General features: G+C 35.7%; 1 protein-coding gene across 2 annotated transcripts in view; it reads left to right on the top strand.

Annotated features, from left to right (window-relative positions):
- APBA2 (amyloid beta precursor protein binding family A member 2) overlaps positions 1 to 26838 on the top strand; it is a 140771-nt gene that overhangs the window by 12227 nt on the left and 101706 nt on the right. For both annotated transcript variants that reach the window (XM_044662450.1, XM_044662451.1), the window contains exons 2-3: positions 23513 to 23593; positions 25018 to 25054. In XM_044662450.1, the coding sequence (XP_044518385.1) occupies positions 23513 to 23593; positions 25018 to 25054 (118 nt within the window). The remainder of the gene's footprint in view (positions 1 to 23512; positions 23594 to 25017; positions 25055 to 26838) is intronic.

A 26838-nucleotide genomic window follows, 5' to 3' on the forward strand; every position in this document is an offset into this window, starting at 1 on the left:
GGATGTTTTTCCTTTTCTTTTTTCTAAGTTCAGAGTGGACTGAGTAAAAGTAGTTAGTAAAAACCTTTTCCAAAATGAACTAATCAGGTTTTGCCCATCTCCAAACACTATACCTTAAAAAAATCATTCTGATTTCTAATTTGTTCTTGTCATATAACTAGTTTTATTTTTCCCAAGTGAATTCCCAAGTATTATATTAAATCCCAAGTAGACTTTCCCAAGTATTATATTAAAACAAATATAATAATCTTGTTTTTATTTATGAATTCACTATGATCACATTGTAATTATGTTTTATTAATGTATTATTAGCAGTAATATATTAATAATAAATAATCTTGTTTAAATAATCCCAATTTTCTTTCTCAGACTGATATTTTCAATTTAATTAGAGTTGAAACTATGAAAAATGAAATATTTTGTGTGGACACTCTTCCACTTTCTCAGGGCATTCACCCTTCCTCCTTTCCTCACTTCTTCCACCTCATCCCAACTCCCAATCTCTCTCTCTCTCTCTGTCTCTGTCTCTCTCTTTCAATCTTTCTCACTCTTCACTATCTTTTCTCCGTATAGTCACTGAGATTTGTAGGGAAGCAGTCTTAGTGAGTAGCTAAGCAAAATCCTACTCTTCTTTTGACATTTTTCTTTGCCCTTGGCAAATTTTTACTGTAGTAGTTGGAGGATGAGTTGACAGAATTATCTCTCATCTATAAAAATTTCACCACATCATCATTTTTGCTTTTATTCATGATTGGGAAGGTTTTATGGAAGGCTTTATCTGCCCATTTAGTATCTTAGTTCCTTTATTGATAATTAAGCACCAGGCATAAAAAAAGAGGACCTATTACAATGAGGGGTCAGCTTCCAGGATGCCATTAGGTTTAAAAAAAGCCAGTTTATCCTTTTAGTTTGAATAGAAGGTGTTTATCTCTATGATTTGACCACACTTAAAATGAGATATTGGAGAACCCCTTTGCGATGCTATCTTGTGGAGTTTAGAGATAATAAAATTGAGGTCCCTGATCTACCTAGAACATCTCTTTGTAGAACTTCTCCCTCCCTCATTCCTTGCTTTACCATTCAGGAAAAAATATGTTATCTGAATTGTGAGAGTTATAGAAGTGTGTGAATTTCAGAGCTGAGCAAATACAGTGATCTGGATCCCATTTGAGCTAAAATTTCCATTCCAGGCCATCTGCTGCCATTTGCTATGCCAGGGAACCAGGGTTTGGAGCTGCTGAGCAGCCTCCGCAGCAGCTGCTTAACACGTCACTGAATATGGGCAGAGAAACAGTGTGGCAACCTGGGCTTCTAAGATGAGCTGTTCTACTCTTCATGGGTCTCAGCAGCCATTATGTTGGAGTCCTTTTTTACCTCCATCCTTGATCAAAAGTGATTATCTTGTCCTGGTTTCAGAATTCATTGAATCTAATGCCAACATAGGCCTGGCAATCTATCCTGCCAAATGAGATCTGCAGTGGCATGAAAACCATTTAAATTTGTTTAGCTAATTATATTTTAATTTTAAAAATTAATTTGACAAATGTTTGGATGTCTATCATGTAAGATACTTTGCTTTCTGGTCCAAATAGGATGTATGGAAAGGCCAATAATCCAATGGAGATGGTTGTTACGTATGGGTAGGTGGAAAATTCTTCTGGGAATATTCATGAATTTACTCTGTTAGAATACTTAGATGAACCATTATTTTGTTACCCATAACATATTGTGCCCAATATTTTTTCACTCACTTTTCTATGTAAACAAAGGGAGACAGAATCAAAATCTGTGCAAAGGAAGGCAGGAACAAACATTTATTAAACACCTTCTATGTGCCAAGCATTCTGTTAAATGCTTTACAAAGGGACAAAATAATGTATAAGAGGAAGGAGAGTATTTTAGTCTTAATTTTGTAGACTGTTAGAATATAAGCCCTTTGAGTATAGGAACTTGCCTCTGCCTGCTCACTTTTGCCTCTGCATCCTCAATGCCCAACATTGCTTGGCACACAGAAGGTATCAAACAAATGACTATTGATTAATTACTTTTTACTTACAATAAATAACCTTCACGGTTGATTTACACAAAGATTTAATTTCTCAAACTCAGGAATAATCTGCTTTGCTTTTCATAGTAAATTTAATCATTTGAAGTACTAAGTTCAGTACTTTAAGGTTCTATGATTCCATAAGTATGAACCATTTTAATTGTCAAAATATCCTTGCTGACATTTCTTCTCATTGTTCTTGAAAAGTAAACCTGAATTTGAGGGAAGGAAGATTGGGTTGGCGTTATCTGCCTTCCTGGCATCTGGCTTTTTTGGAAAGTGAGGACATCTGACTCACCAGACTGGATCTCAACAATGCTTCATCATTAGAAGTGATGCTCGGATTCTGCTTATTAGAATTTAAAATAACCAATGGAAAAATTTTTTATAGATAATAAATACACAACACATACATAAATACACACACATACACACAAAACACTGTACAACTAGACCTTGAAAATAAAAGGAGATACTCTTTTCCATATTAAATGTTGTTTGTGGAGCTTTTTTAATATTTGTATTCCCTTCTTTTACTTACTATTCCTTGGGCAAAGACATTTATTTTCCATAATAATTATCATTATTATGGAAAATAGGCCATAAAAGTTTGGCTTTACTATGCCAGCATCACCTTAGGAATTCCAACACAGATGGATTATTATTTGTTCACATCATTGAAAATTATAGCAGTCTTAGAGACTGAAAAAAATTAATACCTTCTTAACCTAGAAATGCTCCTTTGAAATTTTGAAAAATAAAACACAAAACAAAACCCCAAACTATTATCTAGAATAAGTCATCACTTTAATCCAGTGACATTTTATGATAATCCCTTTCCCAAGTCTATTCTTCATAGAAGATTTTATTCTACTAGCCATTCCTTTGTTATACTGAAAATTCCTACCTTTTCAAAGATGACCCACAAGTGCTGGCTTCTGGTATGCCACAGTCTTTTATTTAAAGATCTCAAAGTCATTTGACAAAGCAGTCATTACTATGAGGCCACAGGAGAACTGGAAAGCTGAAACTCTACTGAAGTCAGAAGTCTAAGCTTCTTTTCTGTTGTCTCTCTTATAAGCATTGCCAAGAAGGGCTCACTAAAAAGTTTGTTGTATCCCTGCCATGGATGAATGAATCTCACCTTTGTCTAGGTGTGAATCTCACCTTTGTCTTTCTTCTATACTTGTGAATGTTTGTTCCTAGGATAAGACAAGAGAAACGGGCAGTTTTCATCTCTTCACTTATTTTACAGTGTATTAAAAATGACTCTAGGATGGTAACCCTTTGATGTCAGTTTTTGACATAAGAATCAGTTTTCTGATGCTATCAGTTCAATATAGGCAAAGGTAGATTGAAGAAAAATTGGTTCATATTTTTTTCACTTTATTTTCCTGAATTTTTTGCAACATGTCTAATTGTGTGTTTTGTATGATGTCATATGTATAACAAGTATCATATTGCTTGCCTTCTAAATGAGTGTGCAAGGGAAAGAATTTAGAACCCAAAATAAAAAGAATAGTAAAAAAGAAAAAGAAAATAAAATTCTCCAAAAAAAGGGGAAAAATGGCTTCTAGCAGTCCTAGAGCAAACAAATCATCTTTCTTTGCTGCTTTCTTGCTCCAAAGAATTCCCTTCTGGCACCTGTTGAATTTTTTTGCTTCTCAGATCTATGCTGGGCAAATTAGTTGACAGATCTAGTCTCATCCCCTTAGCACTTTGCTCTCCATTTCTCCTCCTATTTCTATAAACAGATTTTTTGGTGAAAGAAAGGACTTGCATTCAGTGCCTATTCTAATCTGCTTATTCCTTTGTGTATCATTTCTTATAGAAAGGATATGCAAATGGTGAGGTGGTTGGGCAAAGAGGTTGTAGAGGAGATGGATGATGAGGGGTGAATGAAGTAAAAGTTATTCAGGCATTCCTGAAATAGTGTTCCAGGAGAAGCAGCCACTCAAATGCACAGCTCCAAGGCAGAAGTTCCTTCAAGGGATGGTCTCTGGAGTTAGTGTGAGCAGTGGCAGTGGTTGGCCAGGAGGCTGTGGAGAAGGTAACCAGAAGCGGGGAACATTTCTGAGTCAACAAGCATTTATTAAATGCTTCTGGGGATGTTGGAAATACCCCTGTTATTTGCAGAAAAAAATTCATTCAGTGCCTTGAGAGCAATTTTAAGATTGATTTTAGCAACTATTATTCTAGTAAATTATTTTAAAAAGAAGAATTTTCCTTTTTAAAAATTGTTTAATTGTGAACCACTTGGTCATTGCTGGATGATGACCATTTCTCCTAAGAGAACCACAGTTAAAAGGGGTAGGACATTGCAGGTTTGAATCACACCTAAAACTCCTAGCCATCACTTCCATAATGCCCATGGTCCAGCCATCATCCTAATCATCCTTTACTACCCTAGCCTCCTTCCCCAAACTGGGACTTTACCCTTGGATTGCAAAGCACTTTTAGATGAGCTTTGGCCTGGCCTTGCCGGGAAACAAATTTCCTTATCCCTTTTCTCTTGACTATGCTGTCTATATTCCAGACATCCTTTTCTCTCACCCTCCTTTCTGAGCTCCTCTTTATGTGTTATCTTCCCCATTTAGGATGTAAGTGCCTTAAAGGCAGGTGCTGTCTGCCTTGCTTGTAGTTGTATCCTCAATATTTAATACAGTGGCTGACACATAGTAAACACTTAATAAATGCCTTATGTATCTATCAATATATCTTCTATTTAATCATAAATTGTGCTCAGAATATGGTCTGTATACCCCATGGTTTCTGGCAAAGCTTTGTTATTGTTCAATTATTTCAGTTGTGTCTTATTCTTTATGATCCCATCTGAAATTTTCATTGCAAAGACACTGGAGTGGTTTGCTATTTCCTTCTCCAACTCATTCTATATATATGGTTTTCATAAAATATTTGTTAAACAATTAAATAATTAATCTTGATGAATTTCATTATCTAGTTGATAAAAGAGAATGAAAGGTAGATAATTTTTTTCTCCTTGAGAAGGCTGTGTTACTCTACACAAGACTAAATTGTACAATAATATATGGCATGGTCACAGAAAACGTGTTAATGTAGGAAAAGCAGTCATATATGTCTTTTGTCACACAGTGTTCAGATTTCAAAACATGCTAATCACTTAAAAAAGCTTAGGAATGTGACTAATAGGAAATTGCCTAAAAGAAATCTTCAACTCACATTAGGCAAAGTATCAAAGATAAGAAAATGATTGCTAGACATAGACACACATCCTAAAATACAGAGAAAGGAGTTTCATGACTAAATGATGATACTTTTATAGATAAATGGAAGTTCCCTGCTCCCAAAATAACTTGACCATCCCCAGTTCTATTTGATGGTTTCATAGTCAACTTCTATCAAGACAAAATGGATCACTCTCCAAATGAGATCAAATTAAAACTAAATTGAGAGATATTCTTGGTCTTTCTGATAGAGATCAAAAGAAAAATCTAATGGGGATCTCCTTTAATTTTAGCTGTGGATGAGTTCATTCATTCATTCAATCCATAAATATTTAAGTATCTACTATGTTCAAAGCATTATGCTCCTCCTGCTATATTGAAGTCTGTCTTATGACAGGTACTAATTCTTATATTAGAGTGAAAGAAAGCTACTCTGAGGAGGACATGAGCTTTAAGTAGTAATAATGGGTTGGGTTTCCCTTTTCTTCTTACATATGTATTTGTTAAGTGGCTAGCTGAGGTTGAGTATAGCCTCTGACTATGAAGTAGAGACTTCTCTGTAATAGACTAATAGGACTATATGGGACTTGACCTTGGCTTTATCATTATCATCTTGGAAAAACTAATTAAACTACCTGGCAGTTGGAAGAAGTATCTTTTATGCCTCATTGTCAGTGAAACAAAATGAACTCTATCCTTAATCCTTGTTCCCTGACATAAGAATGGAGAGACATTGGCATTTTCAGAGGAGAAATGGAAATTCAGTGGGGGTCTGATTCATGCTTCAGTGTTATATTGAGAACTGGAAAAGTCATTATACCTCTGAAAGGACCTATTGTATAAAAATGCCCTTTTAACCATGTCTGTCTCCTTCCTTCTCTCCCTCTCTCCCTCTCCCCCCTTCTATATATTTTAATACACTTTAATACACACACACACATATATATACACACACACACACACATATATATATATATATATGACTTTGACTTTGACATTGATTTTGAGGAGTAGAAAAAGTGGAAAGTGTGAGATATTCCAGGTCATCTCAATATGGTAAGGTTTGCTTATTATTGTTATATCAAAGTATGGTATTTTTAGCGCAAATATAATTTTTGTTTGAGGGTGGATTATATTATGCCCTCTTCCTCAGTGAGGTTGATAGTTCAAAAACAGCAGAATACTTCTTTGATTCATTAACTCGGTGGATTTGCATATCTTAAGGAGCCTTTAGAAAAAAAATTATTCAGGGAAGATAAGATATTCTGGACTAAAAAAAACACACACAAAAAACCCCTTAGAAATAGAAAAGCCATACTCTCAGATGTATAGGAGTGGGAAGATAGAGCTTTTCCTTGGAGTTTTTGATCTTCTAGTGCCTTTTTAATATTATTTATGCATGTGTGGGAGAAGAGGAGGAAGGAGAAATAAAGGAATAATTGTGCTTTTTTAGATAATAATGTAACCTCCTTTCTATTAACACTACTAAGGTATTGCAGTGTCTCGCCTAGTAGTAACAATTATCATTTGCATTGAGACACAGAGATTACTTGACAATATTCTCTGCTTTAGCAATTTCCAGCACAAAAATCAATGCACAAGACTTTCCTCAGAAACACACCAACATGGTGAAACAGGACCATATGCCATTAAACAAGAAAAGCCATGAACTTAGACTCCCCAGAACTGTATCACTTTGCCCTAGAGTGGTATTCTCCCTTACTTCTCTTGTTCTCATAGGATCATAAATTTAGAGATAAAGGTTCAAAGGGACCTTAGAAGTTATCTACTCCAACCCCTTCAATGTTCAGATAAGGAAACTGTCAAGAGATGTTCAGGAACAGCCTCAGGTAGTATGTGGCAGAGGTGAGATTCAAACTCAAATCTTCTAACTCCAAATCCAGGACAACAAAACTGTCCCTTTCTCTTCTCTTTACTCCAAACTGTAGCTCAATTAGCAAAGTATAAAGAGCTAGGTCAGTGGTTCCCAAACTTTTTTGGCTTACCGTTCCCTTTCTAGAAAAAAATATTGCTTAGCACCCTCTGGAAATTAATTTTTAAAAAATTTTAATAGCAATTAATAGGAAAGATATATGTATTAACATTTCTACCTTTTTCATAAAAAAGTTTAGTAAAAAAAGGTGTAAATTAGAAACATTGAACTTTGAAATTATGAAACTGTTTATTGAATAGAATGTAATACAAAAAAAAGTTAAAACATTCGAAATCCCAAATGCACCTGTGGCCATCACCACCCCCCTGGATCATTGCAGCACCCACCAGAGGGCAGTGGCACCCACTTTGGGAATCACTGAGCTAGGTGAACAGTGGCCCAGCAGTTCTTTCCTCACTAGATAACAGTGTCTCTTGATTACCTTAGGAGAGAGACTGCTATTCTCATTAGGGTAATAGCTTCTGTCTTCTTGCCTCCAATAATAAGGCTCTGTCTTACTGACTATGGTAACAACTACATAATTGTTCATCTCATTAGTGGTCATTATTCACATATATATTTCTAATTTTTTTATTAACACATGCAATTATTTAGAGTACAGTTGTTGAATACATTTGTCTCAGTTACTAGTAAAGACAGAAGTTGATTCCTCTGACCCATTTTAATTAAATCCAGTATCTGGAAGATAAACTGGAAAAAATGGGTAGATGATTTTTAGGGCGTTCAATAGATTCTGGGTGCTCATTCCTTGTTAAGCTTTAATTTTCAAAATTCAGCCTTATAATGTAATTGTACAGTGTTCTCTTAGCTTAGGCAGTATAATTCTAGTTCTTTTATTATTTATTACTGATAATATTGACACAGACTGAGAAATCCTTATCATAATATTAGGAGATAAGAGATCTAGTAATAGCAACTTGATGCTGGAAATAGCTCATGTATACTTTAGTGGAAATTAAATGTACAAAAGTCCCCAGAAAATTGAATTCTAATATTGTTTTAGCTTTGGCCATTCCAATTCCTTTTGACTTGTGCACCCACATCTCATTAATATTTCAAATGGCAAGTTAGTTTTTTTTCTGCGTACATGTTCTGTTTTATGAGGTTAAATGAGAAAACAGTTACAGGAATAAAGGATTGTACTAGACTGGTTTTCTGCTAGAACCACCAGCCTTTGCAAGTGCAACTGGAAAAGTCAAATGGTTGTATTTTAATGTTGATGGTCTAGAGGAGGTGAGTTCCTTGAGGGTGGGAACTATTTCATTTTTACTTTTGTATCTTCAGTGGCTAGCATCATGCATGACATATAAGAGGTAGTTAATAATGCTGGTTTATTGATTGATTTTGAAATGGCTTAATTATCTCTCATCTTCATGGATGAAGGCTTCCAAAATGGGAATATAAGTGCAATCACATAATCACAGAGGTAGAAACATCCCCAGAAATCTTCCAATATAACCCATACCCCATCTGTTTGTTGTTCAGTTGTGTTTGACTGTTCATGACTTTATTTGCAGTTTTCTTGGCAAAAATACTGGAGTGTTTGTCATTTCCTTCTCCAGCTCATCTGACAGATGAAGAAACTGAGGCAAAAGTAAGGTGACTTGCTCAGAGTCACACAGGAATGACTGAGGCCAGTTTTGAACTCAGGAAGTTGAGCCTTCCTCACTTCAGGCCCAGTACTCTATCCATTGTGCTATCTAGTTGCCCATCTACCTCTTTATTAAAAAAAGAATCCCCCCCCCCCCCGCAATAACATACAGACTTCCTTCCAAGGCAGTCTCTTCTACTTTTTTGAAGAGCTCTAATTGTTGGGATTTTCCCATACTTAAAGTCTAAACTTGTCTGTCTGTAACTTCCAGACATTTGTTCCTATTAAGCCCTGGGTCCAAGCAGAACAGATCCAATACCTAATGGTACTTCACATGTTTTCAAACAACATTCATATCCCTACAAAATCTTCTCTTCTCTTGGCTCCACATCCTTAGTTTTTTCCTACCGATCATCATATAGGTGTGATTTCAAGATGCTTTAATTACCATCCTAATTCCCCTCATCTGTATATTCCCTACCTAATGAATATCACTCCAAAACCATAGAGCTTAGAATTGAGCACAACATCTCATAAGTGGTCTGGTTGAGATGGAATGCAGGACTTAACATCTCCCTAGTCCCTAATCCTGTTTCTTTTAAGGCAGCCAAAGCTCACATTAGTTTTCTTGGCTGCCCTAGCTTATGTGATACTCTGGAAACCCAGCGATAATGTAAATGACAGAGGAGAAAAAAATATCCCAAAACTAAAACTTCATACTTTGAATTTCCTGAGAATTTCAGGAAAGAGCAAACTTATTGTGTCTCAGTTATCAAAATTTTTTTCAACCCTTTCTGTGCAGTGTTTAGTACCTTTAAAAAATAAACCAGAATTCTCAGCTCAGGATCCATGAACTTGGTTTTTTCAAATATTTTCATAACTATATTCTAATACAATTGGTTTCCTTTGTAATCCTTTATGTTTTATTCTGAGAAGGGGTCCATAGGCTTTACCAGACTTCCAAAGAGGTCCATGCCACAAAAAAAAAAATTAAGAATCTTTAATATGAGGGGGTTTTAAGTGATATTTATGCCTATAGACAGGGAACAAGGAGGATCCTGGCATGAAGTAATCCCTTTTGTTGATTCTAGCTTGTTTTTCTTTGTCATTTTCCATTTTATTCATGCAAGCCAGGGTTACATGTGTAATTGTCCTCAGAAAGCTATGTGGGTAATATGAACAGAAACTGAGTTTAAAAAAACAATATATATATATATATATATATGTATATATATATATATATATGCACACACACATACTGTTTTATAGAGTCTGAAGACTCTTATGTGTTCCTCCCCCCAAAAATGACTAACTCCTTGTTGAAAGGACAGATGCTATTATTATTTTTTATACACCCTTACCTTCCGTGTTGGAGTCAATACTGTGTATTGGCTCCAAGACAGAAGAGTGGTCAGGATAGGCAATGGGGGTCAAGTGACTTGCCCAGGGTCACACATCTGGGAAGTGTCTGAGGCCAGGTTTGAACCTAGGACCTCCCATCTCTAGGCCTGGCTCTCAATCCACTGAGCTAACCAGCTGCCTCCCAGATGTTATTTTCTGACTCACAAGTCTTACAGGGTCTACTTAATTCTTCTTTCTTCACCCAGACTGAGACCCCTTTCAGAGCAGGGGTTGCTTATATCCCCTCTAGTGGCTAATAGTGCTGAATAGGTGGTTGGGCTTAGTTGACCTTGATCCAAAACAAATTCAGTGGTAATTCCATTTTTCTCTGTGAAAAAGCAAATTCTTAAACTTTTTGGTGAGAATGTAATGAGTGGTGAAGAGCAGAGGTTGGTGAGGAAGAATAATACAGATCTAGGATCTCTCTTTTGATCTTCCAAGTTTGTAATATATAGTCAGGGTTGCCAAAGGAGAATTCTTGGTTCTCTATTTTAATGAAGTTTTAACACCTTGTAGAATGTTATAATTTAATTCATTTCTTATAAAAATAAATACCAAAAGCTTATTAGTACATGCAATATTTTTCCCAGCTTGCTTTTGCCTAGAGACATACTGATGGTAAAATAAGTGAAAACAACCTTTTTATTTCTTTTCCCAGAATAACATTGTGAGAGGTCTGTGATCAGTTCAATGTAGGTATTCTCTCTAATGATACAAACAGCAAGTCATCCATGTCTTTTCAATCTGTGTAATTCTCAACTGTGAGCTCCTCTAAATCTGTGACAAGGAGTCTAACTAACATGTTGAGTACTTTCCTCAAGATCCCTTCTGTATGGATTCTGGTAGAGCACACTGTGTTCCTTTGTCCTTCATTCTATGTGACTGGCCATTGCTCCCCCACCCCACTTCTACTCACCCCATCCCTCAGTCATATATTTCTTTCATTATAGGCTTTTCAACATTTCTTTTGTATTTAATTATAGCGTGTTGCATTATATTCATATTCATACTTAACTGTTTTGGCCATGATAATGGTAAATAATGATAATGATTCGTTTATTATAATGCATAAGATTTACAAAACATTTCCCTCACAACAATCTAGTGTGGGTAATAGTGAAAGTATTCTCCCCATTTTTCACCTGAGAAAATTTGAGGCTCATGAAAGATAAATGACTTGCCCAGAGTCACAGAGCAAAGTATCAGAGCAAAGATATTACCTAAGGCCATTTTGATGTCCATACTAATGATCTATTCTATTATCATACCTCTTTTATTGTCTAGGTAATGAGCATTTATTTTTGGCTTTTCCTTGTTGTCTTTAAACTTATGAAATTTTAGAAAATGATGATAGTGAAATTAATGTCTATTTAATAATTCAACAAGGTTAAAAGCCATGACTTACTTTTTTTTTTTTTTACCCTTGTACTTCGGTGTATTGTCTCATAGGTGGAAGATTGGTAAGGGTGGGCAATGGGAGTCAAGTGACTTGCCCAGGGTCACACAGCTGGGAAGTGGCTGAGGCCAGGTTTGAACCTAGGACCTCCTGTCTCTAGGCCTGGCTCTCACTCCACTGAGCTACCCAGCTGCCCCGCCATGACTTACTTTAAGTAACTCTGGCTATATTACATCACCAACAAGTGGTATTGTTGAATGTTGGTGGATAAATGGATATACAGAGTCTGCTTACAGACCTCAGGAATAGAGAACTTAAACTGCTTTCTAAGGCAATTCATTCCACTTTTGTAATAGCCCCTTTAAGTTTTCTTTTATATTGAGCTGACACACACTTACCTACAACTTTTGCCCTTTGATCCTAGGACTCCCTTCTATGGCCAAGTAGCAAGCCTGATTCCTATACCATGTGACTATGAGTAGTTCTTTTATCTCTTCTCAGTTGTATGTTTTCATCCCATCCATCATGAACAGTATTCCTAATGTTTTTATATCTTTTTTTCCTACAGCATAGGTTGTTTTTAAAAAAAAATGCTCTTTTGTTATCTTTAGAATTCCTCATTAGTTTCATTTCTAAGTTTCTTATACTTTTCAACTTGAATTATTGAATTATAGGAATAGGAATATTCCTATTCTTGTGGAATTGCTATTTACAACCTAAGTTTAAAACTTTGTACTTATTACTCTTCATTTTTACCTATTTTTTTTCACTTAGTCCAAGATCCTTTTGGATCCTGATTCTGTCATTCAGCGTGTCAGCTTGTTCCTTCATATTCAGTTATGTCCAACTCTTTGTGCCCAATTTGGGGTTTTCTTGGCAAAGATACTGGAGTGTTTACCATTTCCTTCTCCAGCTCATTTTACAGAAGAGGAAAATGAAGCAAATAGGATTAAGTGATTTGCCTAGGGTCACACAGCTAATAAGTGCTTGAGGCCAGTTTTAACTAGGAAGATGAGTCTCTATCCACTGCACCACCTAGTTATCTCTTGAATTTTTGTAACATGCAAATTTCACAATCAGGCTTTTATTTGAGACTTTAACAAAATGTTCAACATCAAAATCAAGGACAGAATTCTGTCACTTAGACACCTTTTCCAGATTTTTTTCCAATCATAGACTTTAACATTTATAACTACTTCTTGGATCTTATCATTCAACCACTTATGAATCTACATAATTGATTTTATCTAGCTATCATGTTTGCTCCTGGCTTTCATCCTTCAATCATGTCTTCTTTTCTCCAGGCTAAACATTCTAAATTCAATCAGCTAATTCTTGCATGATTCAATATTATCATGTTCCAACTTGCCCATACCCTTTCTAAAACATGATGATTTGATCTCAATATTCCAGATGAAATCTGACCTGGACAGGGTACAGTGATACTTCACCACCATCATTCTATCTAGCCTACAAATGCCTTCTAATTTGCTTATCTTAGACCTCTTATTTATCTCATTGCTCTCTCAAACCAAGATCTTAATTTCCTTCATCCTCTTTACTCCCAGAATTCTTGAAAAAGTTATTTGTAGTAGGTTTTTTCAACCTACACTTACTGATGAACTCTTTATAAGTTGGCTATCAATCCCACTACTCAAACTGTCCTTTGGAAGGACACCAAAAATCTAATTACCAAATCTCATCACCCTTTCTCAGTCCTCATCCCATTGACACTGTTGACCACACTGCTGGAAGCCAGCCAGCAGTTTCCAGTTATCTTGAGAGGTGTGATGGTTTAGCTGAGACAGAGGAAGAAAGAGTAAGAGACACAGTGGATTTCTGGAGGCTATTCTCTCAGACTTCCTGTGAATCTTTATTTTTATACCTTTCTCTCACAGTCACACAAATGCTGGGAAAATTTAAATTACAAATTCAAAACAGAGAAAAACTCAAGGTTATACTGGTTAAGCTGGCACACCTAACAAATTTCTACAAAATCCTACATATAGATTACACTGAGACTAAACATGCCTCAAGGCTACCAAAACTCTACTTTATCTAAGTTTTATTTTTATAAAAAGAACCTTCAACATATTTCAAAAGTGGATTAGAGTGTGAGAACCCTCAAATTCATGGGAACAAGTCTAAATGGGAAAGTAGTGAAGTGTGAGAATGTTTTGGTTTCATTGGGTTAAATTCAGCATGAGAAAATAAAGTGAGAGTGTATTATGTTTTGATTTTGCCATGCTGTGTCCTTCCTACTCTTGAGCCAGAGAGAGAGAGAGAAAGAGAGAAAGAGAGAGAGAGAGAGAGAGAGAGAGAGAGAGAGAGAGAGAAAGAAAGAGAGTAAGTAAAGCAGCTTCAATGGTATGAACTATTAACTCATTAAATGCTGATTAATTATAGAGTATTAAGGGGAATTGTATAATAGGAGTTCTATAAATGGATTTCTATAAAGAAATTTTATATCTATACTACAATACTTGAGGCTATCCTAAAAATATAGATTATAAAAATTTTAATAATAAAAAATATTGGTCAGCAGAGAGTCACACAGAGGTGTCTGTTTGGGTATCCATCCATCCTGTGGCCTGATTTTCAGACAATAGGAATCAATGTAAGGTTCTGCTGTCTACATTGACTATGGACCCTGATGGAGACCCTTATTTCTCTGAGAGGCTACTGGCACCACACCTTTCTTGAAAGTCTCTTTTATCTTGGTTTCCATGACAGTGAACTATATCAATTTTTTTCTCACTGATTTTTGCCTTTTCTCCTTTCTTTTCTCCTTGTTCTCCCTTGATGATATGGTTTAATTCTGCCTTCCTATGCAAGTATACTCATTATCTGTGGGCCACTTATTTAAATAATTCAGTAAATTGAAATGGTTCTGCTATCTAAATGTTCACCTCTTGATGGGTTGGCCTTGGTTGCCTTCTCTTCTTTCTCTGCCTCCTCTCCTTTTTCAGTCTCATTCATATCTACAACTTTTAGTATTATCTCTACTGAATATTACTGAAATATTCATCTCCAGCTCTGAATATGTAAGAGAAGTTCAGTCTCCACATATCTCTGTACCCATATTTGTTCCATCCAACATCTCAAACTTAACTATTTTCCAATGATGTGAAGCTCATGATCTCATCCCCTTTAGAGACAATTAGGTGGAATAATGGATAGAATACTGGATTTAGAGTCAAGAAAACCTGACTTCAAATCTTACTACATACATTTGCTAGCTGTGTGGCCCCAGGCAAGTCACTTAACCATTGCCTGTCTATTTTCTCAATAGCAGATAATAATAGCACTTACCTTTCAGAATTATTGAGAAGATCAAATGAGATATTTATAATGCTTTGCAAACAATAAAATGCTAGCTATCCCTGCTATCACTATCCCTAAAACAATTCCTTTTCTGACTTGCCTGTCTCCCTTTTCCAATACTAAATGAATGAATAAAAAAAATTATCAATGATTTCTGTGTGCCAACTGCTGGAGAAACAAATAAAAAGTAAGATAGTCCCAGTTCTTAAGGAACTCACACAAAAAATCTAGGGAAAGAAGACATACAAGAGAGGTCTATTGCAATGTGGATGGAAATCCTAAGAGTGTAGAAGTAGGGTAGATGAAGAGACTCAAGATCAATAGTAAGACCCAGAGGATTTTACAATGATGTGGTATGGCAGTTTGCAGGACTTGTTAAATCTCTATTTCACAATAATGATTATAGTTGGTGACTCTGTGCCAGCTAGTGTGGGCAGTTGTATTACTCTTCCCACTCAGCTGCCCCAGAGGGTCTGGACAGCCAGAAATTGAGATCAGGAAAAAGCAAAGCAAGGGAAAAGGACAGGATGCCCTGAATGGTAGTTCTTCTCATTCTTCTTCTTGGTTCTAGGTGGCTGAAAAACATCACTGATCTCAGCACTTGTTGAGTGATTGGACAAGATTTCTTACCTCAGTACAAAATTCTTGAATTTGTTACTCTTATTCAACCCTTTATTAAATCTCAGTATCTCAGCACCATTGGACAGGTACAGGGTGTGTGTGCTAAAGACTTCACTGATTCTTATGCTCTCCCTCTAATCAGTAGACAAGTACTGATGATTTTTACCTCAGCAATATCTTTTGAATCTTTCCCCCTTTCCTTCTACCATCTATCATCCCTCAGCTAAATGATAATAGTGGCTTCTTAGTAGGTTTCTATACACATTTTACACAGTGGTGTCAGACTAATCTCCCAGAGATAAAGCTCTGATCATATGACATTCCTGCCTGAAAAGTCATCTTTCTAAGAATGATTAAGATATGTAATAGTGAAAATAAATGTAATATGCAATAATTAAAATGCTACGTGTGATATTTAGAAATTGGTTTTGCTAAATAATGTTAGTAAAAAAATTGTTGTGGTTGCTGTTTATAAAATTAATTCTTAAGTCATGAGGATAATAGTAACTTTTAACAATTTAATTTAATATAAATATAGTATAAGAAAGAAATAAGGAAGGAAGTAGAAAAATATTTTCTAGCCTCTAAAGTCTGATCCATAGAATTTTAACTCACTCCCTGACAAAGTTCTGATCTCCATGTGGAAGTCTGGTAGTCTCTTTTTTTTTAATTTTAATTTTTAACATTTTCCCATATTTACATATTTCTTGTTCTTTCCCTCTCCCCAAACCTGCCTAAACCCCCTTAGCTGATGCATAATTCCACTGGGTTTTACATGTATCATTGATTAATCCCTAATTCCATATTATTGATAGGAGGGCTAGAGTTATTGCTTAGTGTCTTCGTCCCCAATAATATCCCTATCAGCCCATGTGTTCCAGCAGTTGTTTTTCCTCTGTGTTTCTCCTTCCAGAGTTCTTCCTCTGAATGTGCCTAGTTTCCTTTCTCAGAATTCCCTCAGCCTTGCTCTGGATTCTTGCATTGCTCCTAGTAGAGAAGTCCATTATGTTCGATTGTACCACAGTGTATCAGCCTCTGTGTATAATGTTCTTCTGGTTCTGTTCCTTTCACTCTGCATCAATTCCTGGAGGTCATTCCACTTCACATGGAATTCCTCCAGTTCTTTATTCCTTTGAGAAAAATAGTATTCCATCACCAATAGATACCACAATTTGTTCAGCCATTCCCCAATTGAAGGACATTCTCTCATTTTCCAATTTTTTGCAGCCACAAAGAATGCAGCTATAAATATTTTTTGTACAAGTCTTTTTCCTTATTATCTCTTTGCGGTATAAACACAGCAGTGCTATGGCTGGATCAAAAAGCAGATAGTCTTTTAAAGCCCTTTGAGCATAGTTCCAAATTGCCATCCAGAATGGTTGGATCAATTCTCAACTCCACCAGCAATGCATTAATGTCCCAATTTCGCCACATCCCCTCTAACATCCATTACTCTCTCCTGCTGTCATTTTAGCCAATCTTCTAGGTGTGAGGTGATACCTCAGAGTTTTTTGATTTGTATTTCTCTAATTATTAGAGATTTAGGACATTTTCTCATGTGCTTATTGATAGTTTTGATTTCTTTATCTGAGAATTGCCTATTAATGTTCCTTGCCCATTTATTGATTGGGGGATGGCTTATTTTTTTGTACAATTGACTTAGCTCCTTTTATATTTGAGTAATTAGACCTTTGTCTGAGTCTTTTGTTATAAAGATTTTCCCCTAATTTGTTGCTTCCCTTCTAATTTTGGTAGCATTGGTTTTGTCTGTACAAAACCTTTTTGGTTTAATGTAGTCAAAATTATTTATTTTACATTTTGTAATTTTTTCTGACTCTTGCTTGGTTTTAAAATCCCTCCCTTCCCAGAGATCTGGCAGGTATACTATTCTGTGCTCACCTAATTTGCTTATAGTTTCCTTCTTTATATTCAAATCATTCATCCATTCTGAGTTTATCTTGGTATAGGGTGTGAGATGTTGATCTAGACCCAATCTCTCCCATATTGTTTTCCAATTTTCCCAGCAGTTTTTGTCAAATAGTGGATTTTTGTCCCAAAAGCTGGGTTCTTTGGGTTTATCATAGACTGTCTTGCTTAGGTTGCTTACCCCTAGTCTATTCCACTGATCTTCCCTTCTGTCTCTTCGCCAGTATCATATTGTTTTGATGACTACTGCTTTATAATACAGCTTGACATCTGGTACTGCTAGGCCCCCTTCCTTCATATTTTTTTCATTATTTCTGTTGATATTCTTGGTCTTTTGTTCTTCCAAATGAACTTTGTTATAATTTTTTCTAATTCGGTAAAAAAGTTTTTTGGTAGTTTGATAGGTATAGCACTAAATAAGTAAATTAATTTGGGTAGGATGGTCCAGTAGTCTCTTCAGAGCAAGAGTCTTACCAGTCCACAAGGATGTCTTCTGCCCAACCCACCAACACTGAATAGAGTAGAAGAATGAATCCCAGCAAACTCACACCAAAAGCCCTCGATCTCCTCTATGGTCTCATCTTTTATAGTCTTTTTCTCCATGTTATTTCCTGTCTTACTGAGGTGGTCCATCATATCTCAGGCACCAATCAAAGTCTCTCTGCCTCAGACCTGTAACCCTTAGTTCTGGGTCATGGTCCTAGTAGGGCTCTTAATCTGTGACCTCTGTTTGGAGCATTCCAGCCATGCTAATGGGATGGGTCAGATGAGAAGAAAGTTTATGACCCTGGGAAGAAGAGGTTCCCTTTATACATCCCCCCTGTGATTCTATTGGGAGACAAACATTTCAAAATCTCCCCAATTAAGAGTTTCAGGAGATTAACATGTCCAGTCTCCCCAGGGAATCATTTCACATAACCAGCTTATACTTTTAAAGATCTTCTGGCTAGAAGTGCATATAATATTGCACTATCTAAGAAGAAATTGTGCAAGGGAACCCCTTCCTCCCAGGGTTGTGAACTTTCTTCTAGTTCTTTTTTCTAAGACCCAGAACTAAAGATTACAAGTCCAGGGCAGAGAGACTTTGATTGGTTCCTGAGATGTGATAGACCAGCTCAGAGAGACAGGAAGTGATATGGAGAAAAGGGCTATAAAAGCTGAGACTGTAGAGGAGATCAAGGACTTTTGGGGTGAGTTTGCTGGGATTAATTCTTCTACTCCATTTGGCATTGGTGGCTCAGGTGGAAGACACTCTTGTGGGCTGGTAACTCTTGCTCTGAAGAGACTACTGGACTTCCATGTGGAGATCAGAACCTTGTTAGGGAGCAAGCTGAAATTCTATGTATCAGACTTTAGAGTAGTAGGCTAGAAAATAATTTTCTACTTCCTTCCTTCCTTATTTCTTGTACTATATTTATATTAAATTAAATTGTTAAAAGCTACTATCAGCCTCATGACTTAAGAGCCAATTTTATAAATGGCGACCACAACAAATTTTTTTACTAATATTGTTTAACAAAACTAATTTCTAAATATTACATGTAGCATTTTAATTGTTACATATTACATTTATTTTCATTATTACAGATAGGATCCGATTTGCTTTGAGATTCCTTTCTCAAGCTCTTCTAGCTTCTCTTTCTGGCACTTTTTGATAATATCTGTAAAGTGCTAGTTATTATTATATTTTTCTCTTAATTAAGCTTATACGTATATTATTTTATACAAATTACTACACGTGTCTTTGAATTCCTTATACTCTCCATTTCTTAATGCATTATGGTATTCCATTAATTGCATATATTGTAGTTTCACATTCATATACTATGGTTCTCTCATTTTGGAAGTAACTGAGACCCAGAGGAGGAAGAGTGACTTTTTCAAGATCATATATTAGCTGCCCTTTGTTCCTGTGGCTATAACAAAATTCTTATTTTAATCAGTTCTATGCAAAAGGATGCTATTATCCTGACCTTATCATGTAATGGAGAGAGACCTATAATACATGAATAAATGGATGAACAAGTGTTTAAGTCCTTATTGTGTTCATTATAATTATGTTATTATAAGAGGCAGTTAGGTGGTAGAGTGAATAGAGTTCTAGTCTTGGAGTTAGGAAAATCTGAGTTCAAATTTGGCCTTTATAAATTGACAGTTACGATCTGTGTGATCCTGAGCAAGTCACCTAACTGCTGCCTGCCTAAGTTTCCTCATTTGTAAAATGGGCATTCTATAACTCTTTACCTCCCAGAGTTATGAGAGTCAAATAAGGTTATAAAGTGTTCATTTGTAAAGAAAGTACTTAGCACAGAGTAGGTACTTATTAAATCCTGATTTCCTTCTTTCTGATGTGTCAAACACTAGATTGTCAACATCAGGGTCTGAGAAGAGGTAGTGGTGAGCGGTTGACTCTCCTAGTACATTCTCCTTCACTTAGTGTACCCTACCTGCTTTCTTGTAGGCTACTCTTCAGCAGGTGTCACATTGTTGGTAGTGAGGATGTTAGACATAAGGGAATTTTTAGTTTAGAGTCATAAGGAGGTTCCTCACTCCTCTAAGAAATGGCTGTGATATAAAGACAAAATGCATCAATAAATTTTATTTTTTTTAAATAAAAGAAGGCTTTGCTGGATGACCATTAAGATTTTTTTTTCTTCTAAAATCATGAATTTCAATATGGGTTCTGCCATTTGCTATCAATGTAATTTTAGTTTATTGTTGTTGATTTATTAATAACTGTTTTAACAAACACCTGGAATTTGAGATTGTGGACAGATTGTGAAGAAAAAAGATTTTGATTTTCCCCTTCATCTTGAATAATGGCTATCATAGAGATTTTTTTAAAGGATAGTTTATTCAGTTGACAACACATTTTTTTAAATGCTACAACTTATCTTTGAAAAGACATGCCACTCTCATAGGAATTCTTATTACCAGAATAGATGCTTTATCCAGATTGCTCTCCAGATACAAATCATCAGGCTAGCCTAAACTGTAAGAGGAGCAGAAGAACAATATTATAATTTATTCAGAGCCACTTATATCACAAAGGGCAGATTAAAGAACTTTTGAAAGATTAATGTATTTGTGCAGTGAAACTGGATTTTAAATCAGTCCCTGCTAGTATATGCTTGTGTGTGTGTAGCCTGTGATCTGAGGGTTGGTGTGGCCACTCTCCCTTAGTTGACATTTTTAATAAAGACAAAAATGTAGAAATATGATGTAACAACTCTTCAAAAATAAGTGAGTTGAGGAGATGGCCACTATGAAAACAGAAATTAAGCATAATTAACATACAAGTGATTAGGACATTCAGCATGATCTTTTTGAAGCTTGAAATGATACAAAGTAAAATGAAGCATTCCTTTGTGTGCGTGTATTGATGGGTGTTTTGAGGGAGAGTTGTTGATGGTTGCAATTTTAATTTAGTGCTACTGGTCACCAGACTTTTAAACTTTATATATACATACAAATATAAATACATTTATATGTGAATATTTTTACTAGCTAGGTATATAATCAGAAACTATCTATTACAGGCAATGTAAGTTTATGACAACTAATTTACTATGATCACAACCAAAGTAATTTGGGCCGTATAATGTATTTTCAGTTCAATCAAGCACACAGTGATTGGACATGACACTTTGAGAAAAATTCTAAGCAGTAGTTTTACCAACTGGATCCAAGATATTTATTGGAACGGTTTATTCAAATGAATGTATTTTTATTATAGGCAAACAATCATCTCTTCTTCAAACAAATGTCATTTGATACTGGTACTTTATAATTAATTTATATTTGTCCATTTTATGTTCTTATAACCCTGAAGGGATTCTGCCCTCCCCCCCAGCCTCACTATATTAACATATTTCATTTCACCGTCATTGTTTCACCTATCTAACTCTGTAGGCTCATCTGTATAACCACACAATGTGATTTATCATGTTTAAAGTCCACATTCAATTTTCAAGTATGAAGAACTATCTTAAGCAGAGAAAGGGGCATGACTGTCTAGACATTGTGGTGGGAACTTCCCAGCCAGAGTTCAACTTCCAGTAAAGGACATGCAATACTTCATTTACTGTAGGCAATGAACCTAGTTTCAGGAAGATTTAGGGACCTTCCTGAGGTTTGCTTTAATGTTTTGTTTGGACCTTGAAAAAGCTAAATGTATTTGAATGAGAAAGCTAGAGTTCTTCTAAGTCTGGAAGATTATAATTTGAATGTGTGAAATCATTTGGATTTTAACCTAACCTTTTCCCTTACTGTTCCCCAGTACATATGCTGAATACATACACCCTCACTATCAACTCAGGTCCATGATCTAAATTAGAGAAGATTATTTGCTTACTTTGTCAGGGGAGAAGGAACAGCTAAGGAAAACAAGGTTAAGTGAAAGCCCTTGGACTCAGGCTTGGCATTGGCTATAGAGTGAGGAAATATTAGGATCATATACCCAGCCTTTTCTTTCTACTGCCCCTAAGATAGTCTTGGGAAATGGGGTAGCTGATAGAAAGTTATTATGTAATCTAAGAACAGTGGTTCCCAAACTTTTTTGGCCTACCGCCTCCTTTCCAGAAAAAAATATTACTTTGCGCCCCTTGGAAATTATAAAACTATTTATTGAACTCAGAATAGAATGTAATACAAAAAAAGTGTGGCCATCATTGACCTCCTGGATCGCTGCAGCACCCACCAGGGGGCAATAGCACCCTCTTTGGGAATCACTGATCTAGAAGGTATCCCAGTGTGGAGAGTAGTTACAAGAGGTAAAAGTGGTGCTGAAACCAGAGAACAATGTTCCATCACCCTTTAAAAACGTATAGGGGTCTGTGCTAGTTTTAATTTGGCATTCTTGGACAAAAATAAATGCTTGTGTTGGTAACAGCTTTAGTTTCTTAGGGTACAGACCAAGTTTTTATAACTTCTCAGCCCCCCCCCCCCTTAGAGTACACAGTCAGTCAACAGCATTTTGTGGCAATTTAGGATAGAGAAGTAAAACCTTTCACAGGAGACATATGTGTAGAGCAAAGAGGAATCACTCAAGAGAGAAAAAAGGAGCAGTATTTGGAATGTGACTTGCAGGATTTATTATCAGAATGAGAAAACATTCCTTCTTCAAGGACAGGAAAAGAAGAGAAAGTGATCAAATCATTTTGCAACTGTTAAAGAGGTCTATTTGATTAAAGAAATCAGGCTTGAGGTAACCACTAAGAAAAAGCTACAAGCATATCTCTTATCTAAGGATAACAAATGGTTTTACATTAGTGCATGAGATCATCTGCTTTACCATGTCCTTGTAGAGTTTGTTATATTTTATTTCTGCTTAAATTCCTTTCTTCCATGGTCCAGCTCCTGCCTTGGCTTATTGGTAAAACATTCCCCAGAGACCATGTTTGTAGATAATGCCTTAAGTGAGATAGATAATATATGTAAAGCACTTTGCAGACCTTAAAGCTTAGTGATTATGGTGATGATTCTAGATCACACAGATTTCTTTATTGAACCCTTTTTATACTTTCAGAATGCTAAGGCAGTTCAGAAATCTATTATTTTATAATTGCTTCAAGTGTGTTAGTTTTATCTCCTCAACTAGATGACAAATTCCATAATGGTCTCTTTAGGACCTAGATTTCTATTTGTGAACTGTAACAGGTAGAGACATTTTCATATATTTTTGTATCATTACCACAATCCAAGCAAATGCTATGAAGGTGCTCAATAAATCCCTGATTCATCAATCAATTCAAAGATTTAGGATTTAGATTTACAACCTGGCTTGCCAGATGTGACTTCCATGTTACTCATGGTATCTACTGGTGCTTCCATTAACTTTTGCTTTATTCATGGGATGAATTGTAATCTTGGTTAAATTAGTACATTCTGTTAACAGAAAAGATGAAAATGTAGCTTAATGCCTTTCTTAATAGAAAGAACCATGAGATATCAGTTGGTCATTTTTCTGATTCTGATTGGGATTTAGTTTCCATATATGTCTTATTTCAACTATGAGCTTGAATTTTCTCTAATTCATTGTTTATAGGTTTGCAACAGTTTAGAACAGCCAAGGAAACAGCAGCGTTCTGATCTCAATGGACCAGTCGACAATAACAATATGCAAGAGGTAACTTCATTAGGGGATAGAGTTATGGGTCATGTTTTAAGGCTAATGTTGACTGAAAAAATTTAGATATTAGTCAAGTTAATGTTCATTTCTTTTACCACTTGATCCTATATGACGAACTGGGGTAGGGCCATGCATGGAAGATTGTGGTTCTGGGAGGGTCTGGGTAAGTCAAGTTTTATTTTATTCTGGAAAAGGAATTCATGTTGGAAGAGTAAGTGAAAGTTATTACCTTATAATTAGGAGTAGAGGCGGGTTGGTCTAATAGATAGAGGGGCAACTTGGATGTAGGAAATTGGGGGTATAAATCTCTGACTGTGTTACCATGGACTAGTTCTTGATAGCTCAGTTCCTTACATAACTTTCTAAGAAAACAACTTGCTTATCTACATATTTGGAGGTTGTCTCCACAATGGAAATTCCTATATTGATGAGATTATAGGCACACACACACACACGCACACACACACACACACACACACACAAATATTAGAGTAGGGATGTGTTGATGATGTACTTGTATATAATAGCATCATTTTATTTTATCCTGGTTCTATACTGTTCTTCTGGAAACATAAATTAATAGATTCTAAAAGAGACTTTAGAGACCATCTAATCCACTCTGTCATTTGACAGAAATGAGAATGGAGGTCCAGAGAAGGGAAATGACTTAACTAATTATTGTTATGGTTGTTCACTCATTTTCAATCATGTCTGACTTTTCATGACCTCATTTGAGATTTTCTTGCAAAGATAATGGAGTTGTTTGCCATTTCCTTCTATAGCTCAGGTAAGGAAACTGAGGCAAACAGGTTTAAGTGACTTTCCCACTCTCACACAGCTAGTAAGTGCCCAAATCTTAAATAGTAAATAGTGGAACTAAGATTTGAACCCAGATTTTTTCCCCCAAATTAAATTTTTTCTTAATATTACACACAACTTCTTACCATGTGTCCAACATTACTCTTCTAAACAAACCATAGAATATTTGTCTTACCTATATCCAAAACGTTTACAGATTCATGTGGATCATACAAAGCCCATTAGCTGTGTGGCATTAAACAACCCATTACACTTTTTTGGATCTCAGTGACCTCATCTGTTAAATGAGGGAGTTGCACTTTTCTAAAATTCCCTAAGTTGTCAGTGTGGTGGGGAAAATGCTTGCATTGTCAAACGTTTATCCTTGTTTTGAAACCCTGGTTTAAAGCCATTTATGTTTTTATACTGAGCACCCACCCATATCTTAAGAAATTGATTCCCCGTGGAAGTCAATGAACCACATTTCTCAACTAAACACGTGTGACTCAACTTGGAGTTATTTTGCTTAGCTATATTAATTTTCCTAACACTATAATTGTCCTATATGCCATAAAACAGGTCTTCTTTATCATGGTTGTTCTGTTTTTAATATTTCCAAACAGACAAAGAAGGTGGCTTCTTTTCCGAGTTTCGTTGCTGGTAAGTAATTTGAGTTTTACTGTCTCCAGAGGCTATATCATTGTAACAAAACAGTCATTTTATTTTAATTCTTTAAAAGGTTATTAAGAAAATATAACTCAAATATTAATGAAATGCCATAATAAGATACAACAAGGAGCATTTAATTTGTATAGCAAAGCTTAGCCTATTTATTGGAGCTGTATTTCATTTATTGTTAGCTTTTTAATATAAAGAAAACCAATAGTCTGACTCACTAAATTGTTATCTAGCTAATCATGTTCATCTGCCAGCACTAATGATTGACTTAATGAAATGAAATGCTTTTGCTTGAAAGCAGTTAATCATATTATAACAGTTTTGATCCCAGGGGCTATAATTGCATCAAAACTTACTGTCCTGTTGTTTTTCACACTGACATTTCTTGGGTTATTGATTTTCCACCCTTTCTTTTTCTAAACATCCGAATGTAGCTAAACAGGAGTGCTCTTTGTTTTAGTCAATTCCATAAGCAAAGGAGAGACCATTTTCATTTGTTTGGGTAGAGATCTGGTTTTCTTTGGGGGTGGCAAGCCTACCTGTCTACTTATTAGCTAAGGTCTAAGTCTTATCAAACATACTTTTTATATTCTCTTGATGCTGCTTTAAAGATTTTTGAAAGTTTATTTCTGACTCTAAAATATGAGCTTGAGCAGCCAGGAGAAAGTTCACCTGTACTACCAAGAAGGTGTTACTTTTTTGGGAATATAATAAAAACTTATAAATTTACTTACTTCACTGCTAACGTAACTCCATTGCCTAGGGAGAACAGTCCAGTCTGTGTGAGTTAATCATTTCTGAGTGAATTATCTGCAGGCTGAGGTAAGTTGGTTCTCAGATAAGATTGCTTGATCATCTTGCTATCTTGAAATATCTAGAATCTTGTCCCATGCTAGTTTACTTACCCAGTCTAAAAGCAGACAATATTAAACTGAAGTCCCTAATTGTCTTTGTCTACTAGTAAGCCTGAATTAAATCTTACCTTCCCCTTATCCCTTTGAACTTGGACAGACTTTCTATACCCAGTGTGGTCCTCTGAGAATCATAGCTACTGATGAGCTCAGAGACTGTCTGCATCCACACCGAGTGGCCGCCAAGAGGCATTACATTTGACAGTTGCCAATTACTTGTTAATGAGTCCTAAATGAAGGTAAATCAAATCTATTCCTTTTGGGCAGATGAAAGCAGAGGAGGTATGACTCTGATTCCCAAACTATCCTACAGACTTCCAAGGATTTAGGAAGAAACTAAAATGAACTAGCAAAAGGAATGACAAGTATATACTTAAAAATTTCAGATTTGAATGAATTTTTAGGTGTTACCTAAAAAATATTCCCTGTTAGTAAGAAAGATTGTTTCCAAATAATAATAAAATTTTGCCCAGTGTTTAGAAGGATCTTTACAATCTGTACCATAAATTCTGTACATATCAATCTAACATGTATATTAATGAAGAATTATGAGCTCATATTTCATGACATCTTTTTCTTCTATGACTGATTTCAGTAAAACTGGTTGTGTGATATGGTATAAATGAAAATATAATTGAGGTGGAGTGAGAGGGTCTCAGTTCAAATCTTGGCTTTGTTGGTCATTTACATGTGTGCCCAATTACTTAACCTTTTGAAGCCTCAATCTTTTTCATTTGGACTAAATGGTCTTTAAAGCCTCTAGTAGGCAAAATTATGCAACAGATGAAGTTCTTCTTTGTTCTATTCCCCTACTTCCCCTCCTCCCCGCCATTTCCTAGTCCAGCCAATACTCTT

This window comes from Gracilinanus agilis, chromosome 2, assembly GCF_016433145.1.
Source record: "Gracilinanus agilis isolate LMUSP501 chromosome 2, AgileGrace, whole genome shotgun sequence".
In the NCBI taxonomy this organism is placed as follows: Eukaryota; Metazoa; Chordata; class Mammalia; order Didelphimorphia; family Didelphidae; genus Gracilinanus; species Gracilinanus agilis.